The sequence below is a fragment of the Channa argus genome, chromosome 8 (genome assembly GCF_033026475.1).
Source record: "Channa argus isolate prfri chromosome 8, Channa argus male v1.0, whole genome shotgun sequence".
Taxonomy (NCBI): Eukaryota; Metazoa; Chordata; class Actinopteri; order Anabantiformes; family Channidae; genus Channa; species Channa argus.
The window spans coordinates 10,359,558-10,373,800 of record NC_090204.1 but is presented as its reverse complement, the minus strand read 5'-3'; the positions used below and the strand labels follow the sequence as shown (position 1 = coordinate 10,373,800).

Below are 14,243 nucleotides of genomic sequence, written 5' to 3'. Positions count from 1 at the left end.
AAGCAGCTGCTGCCAGTCTGCCAATCTTTTAATGAGTTTCATAACTAGATAAATGGCACTCGTTGAAGCAATTTGTCACTTTATGATAACGTGATATTTTGCTTTTAAAATGTGTGATTTGGGTCCTGGAGGAGGCTGCAGTATAAGCACACAGTAGTTATTGCTGTGACAGCCAGCAGCTGCTCACTGATTACGCTCAGGGGAACTTCTGCATAACCTTTTGGCATCCAGCTGTCCAGCTTTCCACTCCCGCACCCACTCATGGTGTTGCATGATATGTAGCCCACATGCACAAATACTACTGTCCTTTCTTTTCTTTTTCACAAATCATATTTAAGCTGTCGATTATTAATAGGAAAAGATACAACCACTGGTTTCAGGCAACTACAACTTAAAAGCCATACAACTGAACTAAAGGTACCATCTCAACACTAGATTTTAGTTTAAGTCCATTATTTAAAGCTATGTCCTTATAGGTTTTCAGGGGGTAGCTAAGGGAAGGGTGTTTGCATACTTCATAAAAGATTTTTAACTATTTGACATTTGGAAATCAAAGCTTGGGGGAAGTGTTACTTTAACATGTTTACACTGTTTAATGTAAGATTGCATTCTAATAGTGAACAACTCATATTTGTTACCATTATTACGTAACGTTTATTTCCAAATGTCAAAATGCTTAATAAATCCTGCATTACTTGCTTTTAAATGTAGTATCCCCAAAACCCACAGAGGTATTGCATCAGTTTACATACAGCCCTGTCAGAGTCATTGCAGCGGTTTGATGCTGTTCAAAATGTTTAATAACATATTATGTTTTTACAGCTGCAAAATTTTATTGTGTGAAAAGTATTTCCTTTACAATTCTTACATTTCTGTACGTTTTATTGGTACATGGCCAGCAAGCATTTGTGAACAACCACAGGGTCCAAGAGACTTAGTTAGAGGTCTTGTCTTTATAGGGTGTCAAACAGCCCTTTATTAACAAAATCCATGCAAACACACACACACATAACCTCTGCATGCAAACTAAGCCTCCAACCATTTATTACTCCAAACACATAAACACACATACATCTGATGCTGTGGACCCTCTGGTTCCAAGCTGGTGTAGGACCAAAGTGATGGGAGCAGAATGGATTGCCATGGTAACACAATCACCCTGCCATAACGTGGGTGGCATGGATCATGTATGATCCATGTTTAGATGTTAGTGTAATTATTCAACCACCTGCAGGATGAAATGTTTGCTCTAGAAATTGCTTTCTTGACATGGTACAAAAACAGTTGCACAACATTAAATAACTGAATGTGAATTTAGAAGAAATGGTTTTCTGTGCACATTCCTAAAATGGTTTCATAAGTATATAATTGAATACAGTACAGTACGGTAAATAAATGTATTTAAATCCATTTGGTTCATGTTCTTATCAAACAAATTAATTAAATTAGGCAACAAACTATGGCAACAAAATTATGAAGAGTAGCTGTAACTTGTTATTGCTGAGTAAATAATAGCACACAGTACCCCAAGTAATGAAGTTGTCTCCCCTTGCTCCCACTTATAGTTGTCCATTAGTTACCTAGCAACAATGTGTGTGTTAATGTTGTGGTTTTGGTGAGAGCAAACGCACACTAGGAGTCTGAGCATTGGCTGTGATGTTAGTTCAACCACTTTATTGTCTCATAACATGATATAATACTATTACAATGTCAGGGCGAGTGGAATGGAGCATGCTTCCCTCTGTTCTTCTAGTAAACACACACACAGAGGGAGGGCGAGAAAGAGAGAGAGACACAGTTCCCTCATAAATTATTTAGCTCAGAGTTGCCCTAAATCGACCCTCCAGTAAGATGTGACAGCCCTGGTTTTGAGACTGTGTTACCCTGCCACTCCAGCTCAGCCCTAACATTAAAGAGACAAGCACCGAGACAGAAATGTATCCAACTATTATCGGACTCTTAATTACCACCTGTACCAGCATGAATTAAAGAAACTATGTGACAGCCCTTACATTAACCACTGCTCCGTCCAAACTACAACAGTTGATGGATATGTGCATTGTGGGTGCAAAGCAAATGTCTTTATTTTAACCTAATAGGAATCTATTGACAACCTCCATTGGTTGTATAAGGCTTGTTGAATAAACTTGCGAATGGGTGTCCAGAGTGTCAAACATGAACATGGGTGTCCAGAGAGTCTTGATGCTAGACTTTCTGCTGTGGTTTCGAGTTTGAGGAGCCATACTGTTGAGTCCAGTCAGCTTTGTTAAGGTGCATTAAGCAGGCCTCTGGTGGTCGGCAGTTCTGCAGAGCTGCAGTCAAACCTCCTTAAGTCAGAAAGCTCTGCAGGGAGATCTGTGGTCTAAACAGCTCCTGTTGAAGGTTAAGCTGATTCAGAGTGACAAGTGTATGCCTAGTTGGCCAAAACCCAGGCTTGTTTTACTTTCCCTAAATGACCATTTAGGTAATGCTTTATTAGTTTGGGTTTTCCTAAAATTGAGCTTTTTCATTGTTGTCGGTGACAGAGCTATGCAGGGCATGATCCGATTAGACGACGTCTTATCCCTAATGTACTAATGTCCTGCTTCGCTCAGGCATCTGTCTGGTCAGGCTCCTTGGTACTTTCCATCGGTGCTTTAACTTCCCCATTTGAGCATTACACACACAGATCATGTAAAGGTTTGGGCACACATAAATTTGTAGAACTTCATGTTTTCATGAAACAATCACTTGTAACACATCAAACATGATCAGATAAATAATTCTTTAATGTGATTGTCACAGGTCTAACCTACTTGGACAATCAGTTTTGCATTCCAATCTCTATTCCTTTAGTTTCATGTCCATGTGCAGCCATTTCTATGTATACAATATTGTCTGTTTTTTAATATTATCATCTTGCTTTTTAAGATTATCCACGGAGGCATTTTCTATGCTATGCCATGGGCTCAGAGAAATGTCATTTTTAGTCCACTGTTAATGTGAAAAACTCTGGAATAACAATAATAAAGCATTAAAAAAAACCAAACAAAAAAAAAACACTCACTGGCCACTTCTTTAGGTTACCCTGTCTAATCTCACGTAAGACAACACAGCAGCTCTTCAATCAATTCTACTTAATACAATGGGATAATTTCTTAGACTTTAAGCTGAAACTGTTAGAAAGATAAAAATTCTACTATGTTTATCATTGAGTTCATAGTGGGTGGTGGAGTCATACTGGTGTGTGTTATCATTTTATAAGAGGTTCATTCATTTTAAATAAGTGGACCGGAACAACATCCTTTTAGTAAAATGCACTCTAGTAATCTACTTTTTGAAGGATTAACAAGCTCCATTGCCATCTATTATTCTGTGTCTTAGACAACAATAAAAACATTAGGGTGCACTGAAAAATAATATCAATATTAGTCTGGTAAAATTATGTGTTTACTATTGTGGAATAAAGGTAAATGTATACAGTTCTCTTCTAGAGGTTGTAAAGCCATTGCTGTCAAAATAGAAAATTGTGGTACAACTGCTTCCTCATTTTGCTGAATCCTGCACAGCTTTATTTGGTATGTTCAAAGGCAAGTGATTGGTTTAAGGATCACATATGAGATGAAAGTAGAGAAAGCTCTCTGTATCAAAATGCCTTGGTGAACACAGAAAGGTCAGGGAATAGATTCTTGGCTTTGGAAATGTCAGTTGATTAGTTTGTAACTGGTGACTGTCTGAAGGGCCTGTAAGATAAAAAAGACCATGTAGAGAGGAGGGGGCTAAAAACAGATACTTGGGAACATATTACATTGGTGCGCCATTAATAAAAAGTAGAGAGGCAGATGTTGTTTTCAGTGTGTTTATATCTGAGAAACATTCATAGAATACACATACATCAAATACAAAATGTCTGTGCTGGGACAGCTTAGAAAAGTTGCAGATGGACAGATATCAATTTAAATACAAAATACTGCAGATGATTTGTCTTGTTTTACACTGATTATAAAATCGTACCACTGTAGTGAAATAGTAAAATCTGTATAGAAGTAGTTTTCAATTTGGTGGCAAGGAGAATTAGGATTTTCCTTATGGTCTGCCAAATACCACCTATTTTTACCTCATCTCAACCCTGGCCTCTAAAAAGCCTTTAAACAATGGGAGAAGAAACAAAATCTCTTAGATTAGTGTTGTAACTGTAACGGAATCTGTAATGAGGGGATTATGGCTTGATTCTTAGGGCTTTCAGGCAAACGTTACCTTTAACTCATAATGACTGCTCATTATGCCCTATTAAACTCTCACCAAGAGTGCTGGGTTATTTTTTCTACGGTGCAAACTTCACCTTTCATTTTACAAACTTTAATTATTCGATTAAAATTCAAAAACAGAAAAATCTTGTTATATTATATACTACTAGCCTAAGAAAAAGAGCCAATAAGAACACCAAATGATGAGAGGACTAGTATCGCAATACTAATTTCAGCATTAACATTTCAAATCCCCCAAAGCACTAACAATGCCTTGAACTGCAGCATGTCTCAGAAGCAGTGTGTCATTGGAAATGGAAACAAGAAGTATCATTAAATTTGTGGATACTGACTTAAACAACCTAAGAACATTTTACAAATAGAGGAAATGCAAATGGAGCTTTTTCCAGTGTGAAACTAGTCGCTTTGTTTATCTTTATCTTGCTGAACTTGATACTAAAACAAAACAAAAAAAAAGTTGTGTGGAATATTGTTTTTAGTAGACATAACTAGTGTAATAAACAAAACAGACAGCTAGATGAGTAAAATGAGAAAGATGCATATGTAAAAAGATAATAATTAGAAAGAATTTGTAATGCAATAAAAAAAAAAAACACACACACAAAGTCTGGTATAGACTGAACAGTACAATGTTCTACATATACTTGTGACACTGGCTTTGAATTTTCCTTGAAAATGTAATCTTGCCAGGAATGACAGCAAGCCATCTTTGGTTGGTTGGAACTCAAATTAAAAAAAAACAACAACAAACAAACAAACAAAAAAAATTGACCCTACAATTTTCATTAACAAAGACTATGACTCCCCCAAGTGGGGAAAGAAGTAGAACAGTCAGTTTCTTTTTGAAATAACTATAATCAATGTCACAAAAAAATGAATTATTCATCTTTCGTAAATCTAATGAGCAAATATTTTGATTTAATTCATTTCTATCTCATTGGAGCTGGATAACTTTGCACTACTTTTTTTTTTTTTTGGCGGTGCTTCTCTCACACCTATAATTATTTATAATCTGTTACACAATATCCTGCAAAGATCTATAAGTAGTTAAGCTGATAACTTGGAAATGGGCTTAAGTGTGTATAGAAAAACAGCATAACTTCTTATTGTCTGAGGACTGGCACAACTTTTTGAATTCAGGCCTCTTAGTGATTCTAATGTCTGTGTGATTTATTTGGATTGACATAGTTAAAGGGCACAGCGCAACCATCATCTGAATTTGTGGGAGTCGCCAAATGATGAGTGGGTTCCATGCAGGAATATTGCATTTGTCTTTGGTTATTAGAACTACCAATGGCACACTGCCCGGGGTAACTGCTGATAGATTGTTTGACAGCTTCATCTAATGATTTCCTGGTTACCAGTAATCTCACCACATTCTCATTCTTTTTTGTTAGTTTTTTACGAGCCTGGTCATGTGTCACCATGGTCATATCCCATCCGTTTACCTGGGAGGAAGAAAATAATTACTTTTGATTTATAGACATCAAACTTAAACTTAACAAAAGAGGTTTTAACACTAGAACAAGGTAAGCATTGGTTCTGATGTACAGTGCTTGCATGACACTCTAGTGTAAACATTGCGCCATCTTGTGAACACAGTAGCAAACACAACTACACAGCTCAAGTCAATTGATACTGAAATGATACCGCTGCATAAACATAAAACATTAGAAAAGCTTGTTTTGGTCAGAGGTTTCTTCCATTAAAGGGATCTTCATCTTCCTTTAAATGGGACATGTGACTTGAAGTACTTGAATAATATTTTCACAAAGAACAACAAAGAAAACTGAATTGTAAAAAATCTAAAACTAAAATACTCTGAGTAGTTCACAGACATTCAACAAGATGGTGCTTAAATAATTTGTGATTATTATACATTATTTCAATGCTGCAGGCTGAGTCTGGGCAGGGTACTGCACCTTTCTAATAGGTATATAGTGCAACACTTGTTAAGGTGCTGGCCATGACCATGTCCTACAAAAATTACAATAAAATTACCACACATGGTGGAACTTTGGCATGTAACCATTTGTTTTTCCATCCTATGGATCTAAACCAAACCTATATTTCACTACACACCTGCATTATTTTGTCCCCCATTCTCAAGTTTGCCACATCTGCTGGACCACCCGGTGTTATCCTAGTCACATAGATGCCCTTTGGGTAACACAGACACATTCTTTATTTTATATGCTTACAGCTATATCACAAAGACAATATAATATAAAATCAAATACCCCACAAACATTAAAATAACATGTATATTTATAGCACATTAGAAAAAATGTAATCACAATCAGCCATGCAATGTTTTTAATTCAAATGGTAACAAACTAGTGTAAATAAATTACCAATGTCATTAGAATATGCTACAGAAAATACTTCTGGGGATGTCTTCTAATCAAAAGTGTGAGCATTATACTGTCTTTAAACAGAGACCACTGTATATACCTTTGGACTATTAACAAACAAGAAAACAATCATGACAAAATAACATTAACAGGTTTAGATTAATTAAAGCAATAAAACACTGAATTGTAAAAAAATGAAAATTGAGTATTTAAAAATTAATTGAGTAGTTAAAGATTTATTATAGTAATAAAGAAAGAGAGACAAAATCCCATAGTACTGGGTAAGTCCTTAGGTGTCCATTTCCAATTCCATTTCCTAAGTTCATAAAAAGTCAGCAGGAAATACTGACTTTGTGTAAATCTGCAATGTTTATCCCTATGACATCAACTTTGTGAGTCATGTCTGCCCCAACTTGAGGGTACAGGTTATGTGTTGAGGCCTGTCTTTCAGTAATAGCTCACTAAAGTATTGCTCTACATTGCTTCAACACAGAAGAGGTTTCATCAGGAACATAAAAACAAACGATTAAGAGTTTTTAAACCAAATCAGTAGTTTGTGTTCCAAAAAAAAGTAAAAGCTTCAGGTGGCTGTTTTTCAGGAAATGAAATTTTAACCACATTAACCACAGATGGTTAAGTGGTTTGATCTCTGGTTCCTCCTGTCCACATGTCAAGGTGTCCTTGAGCAAGAAGATAAACCCCAACTTGCTTCTGCTGTGTTCCTACACTTGTAAGTCACTTTTGATAAAATAGAACAGTCTTAAATAGAATAAACACAAGTCTGAGGTATAAACAACAACTTTGGGGTAATGCATAAATACGAATTTTATCCCTATTGGCCACAACTAGATGTGCCATGTGTGGCATAATGTACCGTTCATAAAGAGGACTTACTTTGTCGGTTTTGTCTTCAGAGTAGGGGTTCTGCCCTGGGTCCTGGTCTATCCCTCCACCAATGCTGAATCCCAGGATCATATTATCACCATGACGCAACTTCTGAATTTCAATTCGTTGCTGTTTCATAAAGAAAAAGAAAATCACAGTTTATGAGCAGGCTCCAAGAAGCCAAATTAGAAAAAAATTCAACAAACATTAATACACATATATTTTACATTGAATTTCAAAAGACGTTTTCCAGCAGTTTTCCAACCATTTAAAAACCATTTATCGTCCTTTGATACAAAGAAATATTTTACTTTATTATAGTACATGACAAACCGTAGATTTGATCATAATTTTTACTAACCAAGTTCACGAGGGCTAGGAGACTTTAGTTATGAGTTCAAGCCTGCCTGTGACATTTCCAAGCAATCACAGGCTTACTAAACCAGATGGATGACGGACGACAAACTCCAACACCAGGGCTCATCAACACAAAGATGGCCTGTGTGTGCTGATGAAAAACCAGTCGGTCTGTTTGTGGGTTGGCTGGTACAATGGTACAAAGTCTAAAGATGCCTGGAGCTATTAATACTGAGTAAGTGTTGGTCAGTCTGGACTAAATAGAACAATGAGTGGACAGTGATTTAACTGTTAATGGAAATTCAATTATGCATTTCTACGCACAGATTGGTTTCAGTATCTGATGCTGAAAGTGCAACAGGGTGAAATAAGGATGTGATTTGAAAACTGCAGCGTGAACTTACGAGTTCTAAAACATTTGGTGTTTTAATTGTTTGAAACAGATAACACAATTTTGTGGCTCCTTTAGGAAAAAAATCTTTAGTTTTTGTCGGTTTAGCCTTGGTTGGGCAAAACAAATCACTTTAAACACTTCATCTTGGGCTGTCGAAAACAGCATCAGCATGTTAGGTCAGTTTCTTGCCAATTTACTAATAAAACAATGAATATGATATCGAATAATACAACCGACATATTAAGTAAAGGCAACGACTTGTACTTGAAGCCCCAAGGTTAAACGAGGTGTGTTACTGATGGCTGATGCCCCACTTTTTGAGACAAACAGTGAAGAAAAAACATGCCACGTATCACATATCTTCTTTGGACCTATTATTAAGACACATTAGAAACTCTGATCACTCCTTTAACCCTTTTAGTCACCTGAAAAAAAAACCAACACAATCCCGCATGAAAGTCAGGAAGAAATCACAGCGAGTATTAAGAGGAGCTCGTGGGTAAAACAAGACATGACACTTAGCTAAAAGTCCGTTTTAATGACACACACACTTCCTAATATGATGATTTAAGCTGCTATTTGGTTACATTTACAACCCACACACCGATCCACTCCGTGTTTAAAGGCATTGGAGGGCTGCTGGTGAGGCCATGTTGCTCCCCCCGTGTTCACTTCGGCGAAACAAAGACGGTCGTGTTACACTTAATGTTAGCTGACAAGATTCTGGGAAAACATTAGATTGATATATAATTCAAAGCTTTTTGCTGACACTTTCCTTCGCTAGGGTCGGGCCAGAAACAATGGAGTCCCAATGAACACAGACTCGCTCCCAAACTTACCACAACAACGGTCATCGGTTGTCCTGGGACGAAAGACATCGTGTTGCTAGGTTGTCTCGGCTACTTAAAGTAGAAATGTGTAAAATCTGTTGTTGTAAAAGTCGAAAGAAATTGATTTGATTCGATTCGATTGATTTGACCAAGGGACAACTTCCTAGATCTAGATGAGTAACAGCGGGCTGATCCCTGGCTGTAAACCAACTGCTTCCCAGGTGACGTCACCTCGCCTCCCAGCAGGACACGTCCGCGCGTTTTGTATTAACGGGACAGCCAGGGAGGGCGGTGTTTAAGACCTGGGCGTCGCCCTAATGGTGACATGCGTTACAAACCACTCTCTGAAGCGTTGGTCAGCCTTGTCATAGTTTCCATATTACATACATTGATAATTTATTTACACTGTGCACTTTTGACAAGTACAACATGTAGATATGTTGATTAGTAATGTGGAAGTGAAGCTAAACAAATATGAGCTCTAAACCTATATAATTTAAAATGTAAAGGATGTAGTTATCGCAGATATCACAGGATGTAGGATCAAATGTGAACTACCAACCTCAATAGAACAACATCCCATCTTAATCCACTTCACATTAATACTTCACATTAACAATAAAACTACAGCTATACTGTTTATGTATATTATTGCATTTTAAGTAAGAAAAGTTCCACAATGTCCTAACTTGTACTACCTTATCTGAAACACTGACCCACAGTGGTGGATGAAGTACTAAAAAGCTGTAAAAAAATACAAAACCCAAATTGTACTTTAGTAAAAGTATAAGTACAACATTGACATTTCTACTTAAAGTAGGTATGTGATTTATATAATATATTTAAAGTTTTCAAAGTAAATGTAGCTTAAAAATAGTAATAAAAGTTTTCTGTGGCCCAGTGCTGCATTATTTTCGTCTTTAACACATGGTTCTTTTTTAAAGATTACAGACTGTTCTGCCAAAATCACAATACAGTTCATCAACAATATCTAATGTCAGTGTTTCCCCCATGATATGATTCACACTTGTTGCCTAAAATACATTTAATGCAGACCAACCCGCATCCTTGTCCTGCCGTGTCACTGTGTTTGTGCTTGTCACCTCATCCAGTACACTGTGAGAGAGCATGACTGTGTCGGCCAGAACTTCCCGAGTTATAAAAGCTCTATCTATGAGCCTGGAAAATCTCACCCACAGTTTTTCAAACACTTCCACAGAGCTTAAATAATTTTTCAATGTGCAGTGACAATTGTGTAACCTTGAGCTGTCTTAAAATGCATATTCATGAAAAAAATGTTTTTTTATACCTTCAATTGTCTGTTGTGTTGTAGTGTCATAAGGTGCTACATATGTAAAAACACCTATACATTTAAAATAAAGCTGACATTGGACTTGATTGTAAGTTGTTTGTTGGGTTTCTGTTCTGTTTAATTTCACCTGTTGCAGCATGCAGCAAAATAAGAACAGAGACATCATAACATACATGTCAGGCTAAATAGGTTGTGAAGATAATTCGTTCACTGACATGACTTACAAGAGGCTGAAATGTTGCCCATCACTTAGCATGCAACCCAACAGCTGCTAGCAAAGGTGAGAGCACTGTTTGCTCATCATTACACATCTGTGGTCCACAAAGACAGCAAGACACACAGTTCGATCCCCACTCACAGCTCAACCACTGAAAGGATAACAGGACAAAAACCACCTCGTACTGTTATTGTTGTGTTTTTTGTGTGTGGATGGAGCTTAATGAATGGCTATAAACAGGCAGTGCGGGTGTTTCTATAGTGAGTGAGTTTCTATAGTCTTGGCAACCTGAAATACATTTTCTAAACCGCTAATGACGTCATGATGCTCTGAGGGACTGCGAAAGTTAATTTACTGCAGCGTGGCCTTGAACAGTGTGTGGGTTACTGTAGCAGTAGAAGTTTTCTTATGTTTTTGATTATTCATTCCCATTTTGAGTTTAAAATTCACTTACATGAAACATGACTAAAACATTTCATAAAATTAAAGTTTTGACTTCACCTACATGAGTCATCATATCAATTTATGAGCCATATCTTTATAACCATCATTATATAATACTTGAGTATCATTGTCCTTTCTTTCTTTTTGGGAAGTATTTAGGGCCTACAAATGCACAAACCCAGTGATCCAAATTTGGTTTGCTAGTCTTGTTGTCTGTCCACTGAGTATTTGGCACATTGCTGGTGGCTTGCTGACACACCCTAAGACAAGAGACAGTTTCCTTGGCTAAGCAAGGACTAGGATCCCTCTTCAGAACCACTCTCAGATCTGTGAGTCTGGTGCTGAATATCTAATTTCATTGTTTTCCCTGAGTAGCCTCTTGTAAGTCATATTTCTTTTTATATATTACATTCAAGCCCAAATACTTGCAAACAAAACAATGACAATGACCAATTACTTGAAAACTATCGATGGCCAAATAAGCTTTAATTAGACAACAACTGTGCTCCTTACTCAAACCTAATACACTGTTCTCCAAGAAGAAGAGAAACTTTAACTAGTTTGTGGTTACCATAAATTCTGTAGGATTTATGTCTGACAATAACGCATAAGTCAAACTCAGCAAAGACACCCTATGAGAAGCGGCAGCACACCAAAGAGTAAAATTACTGCATACTGGCAGACTTTGAACTGATAAAATGTCAAATAAGTCTTTTAAATAAGTCTACAGAAGGAGGAAGTACACCTGCAATACTTTCAGGGAGTAATGAAATACTTAATACTACTTTGTTACCTACTTCGTTATTTGTACTTCGTTAATTTCCCCACTGCTACCCCCCCAGTTTCGATTACACCTTAAAAAAACTGTGGGGCACTACACAAAATAGAATTCAAAGAAAATTTTTAAATTATATTGGGAATTATCTTTTTATAATATGAAAACAGGCAAACTGTGAAAAAAAAATTCAAAAGAATTTTTCTAATACCTTGTACTTACACATGTTTACTACCATGCCCAAAATGAAAATGCCACATTTCTATTGTCCGTAGAGTGATACTGTTTGACATTAATGTCTAAATATAACGGAACATAAACACTGTAACATTTTCTAATAAAAACAAGTACACATTCATGAGGCTCATCAACTGGTTTTGACACTTTATTGAAAACATTTAGGGTTAAACAGGGAGTTGAGACTGGAAAGTTGATTTCCATGATAAAGAAGAGCGGCTTTAGTAGTAGTAGTTGGTAAGGGCAGTCGTCCACGGACCACAAGGTGAGTGGTTCGATCCCCACCCCTGGCTATATGTCGAAGTGGGCAAGACACTGAACCCCTAACAGCCCATTCCCCTCTCCAGCTGTGCAGTGCCGGTCTAAGCCCGGTAGATATTGGGGAGGGTGCGTCAGGAACAATGATCCGCTGTGGCGACTGAACTCACAGGGTAAGCCGAAAGGACAAAAAAAAAAAAAAAGATGGGCACATTCAGACATTTGAGCTTTCACAGAAGCCAAAACATGCAAAGTTTGAAGTGAAAAAGAGAAAGGGGAAGAGAGAGACAAAAAGAGGAAATATGTATATGACTAGCATGGTTAAACTTAAGGGTTGGTCCCTGTGTCTGCAGTTGACTGTACATTGAGTCATAGTAATGCTCTATGAAACAAAGAGCTGCTAAACAGTCATAACAATCTTTAAAAGCAATACAGATTGAACTTTTCAGGTGCTTTAACTGGAGTTATATTATCAACATCGAAGTGTCTCTGGGCAAGACACTGAACCCCCAACAGCCCATCCCCATCCCCAGCAGTGCCGGTCCCAAGCCCGGTAGAAATTGGGGAGGGTTGCGTCAGGAAGGGCATCTGGCATAAAAAATAAAAAAAAACGACAAAAGTTTGCCAAAACTGCCAAATCAACATGCGGACAAACGATGCGCTTTGGTGACACTGAATTCACAGGATAATATAAGCAACATATATATATGAAGAACAAATATGAACACACTTTGAGTGGCACAAGTTACAAAACCTATATGCTTCAGAACCCTTGCTATTTTACATTTACATTTAGTCATTTAGCAGACACTTTTATCCAAAGCGACTTACAAGTGAGGTACAAGGCAAGCAAAAATCTAACTCAAGGAAAAAACATCAAAGCAAAGTCCTATCAGAAAAGTGTTCACAGTTCACGAGATACAAGTGCAAGAGAGCAGAAAGGTTTTTTTTTTTTTTTTAAGATTTTAGGAACATGGTGAAAGTATAAAGCAGCAAGCGTTATTAACAATAAAAGCACCAAATAGGGGAAATACCCCTACCATGTCATGAAACAGAGTGGAGGTGAATTTGACTCATATGTGAGTTACTACCTGTGAAACAAGTTTGACAAGTAGCTGCATTTCCTCTCTTCTCTAGCTTCCTCATTTGCTGATAGCAAATCAGTCAGATATGCATCGGACACTACAGTAAACGTCTCATTGTAATAAAATGAGCTGACATTCATCATCAAATTTCTGAAACTTCCTCCTACTGCCTCACATCAACAAAGCCAGATATGTAACCTGAATTTAAGATTAGGTGGAGAAAGGCATCAGCAAGTTAGCTTTCATTCGCTATAGAGATCACTTTTTCTGCATAACGTGTACCTGTAATGCTACTGTAACTAGAAAATAAGTAACAAATGTAAACCATTCACACATCACAGGAACTTTCAGTCACGGAAAGCTACACTGGCATCTGCATATGTGATTTAGATGTGTACAATAAAAGGTGAAATGGTTGGTATATAATACAAGATATTAGAGGTTTACACAAACATTTTAACATTTTGGAAAAGACACTTTTCATTTTCCGTCATTGAAAAGCCACCTCTCTCACATCTGCACAGCAAACATAGCAGCGAACAGCTGCCCAACATAGCGTAGCACAAAAGGTGGGAACAGGGTGGCAGGCTCTGTTCAATGATAACAGATTCTCAATACAAATGGGGTGCATTAAAACCCCATTTGATTTTCTGCTGCAGTTTAAGGATGGATTAAACAAACATGTTCATTAATGAACTATATAGGTGCCGGTAGGTAGATATTGTTATGTTTGGACAGAGCCAGGCTTGTTTCTGTCTTTCTGTCTTTGTGCTAAGCTAATCTAAGTGGCTGCTTGAGTTTGACATTTATCTGAAGCAAACATGTAGAATTACTCCCTTAATTATTTG

General features: G+C 37.2%; 1 protein-coding gene across 1 annotated transcript; it reads right to left on the bottom strand.

The window, feature by feature from the left end:
• Positions 1-3,824: 3,824 nt before the first annotated feature.
• tax1bp3 (Tax1 (human T-cell leukemia virus type I) binding protein 3) lies at positions 3,825-9,295 on the bottom strand. The gene is made up of 4 exons (XM_067513938.1): positions 9,077-9,295; positions 7,496-7,615; positions 6,330-6,407; positions 3,825-5,695 (listed from the first exon to the last, which is right to left on the bottom strand). The coding sequence occupies exons 1-4, from the start codon at positions 9,113-9,115 to the stop codon at positions 5,402-5,404; spliced, it is 531 nt and encodes a 176-aa protein (XP_067370039.1). The 5' UTR covers positions 9,116-9,295; the 3' UTR covers positions 3,825-5,401.
• Positions 9,296-14,243: the final 4,948 nt, after the last annotated feature.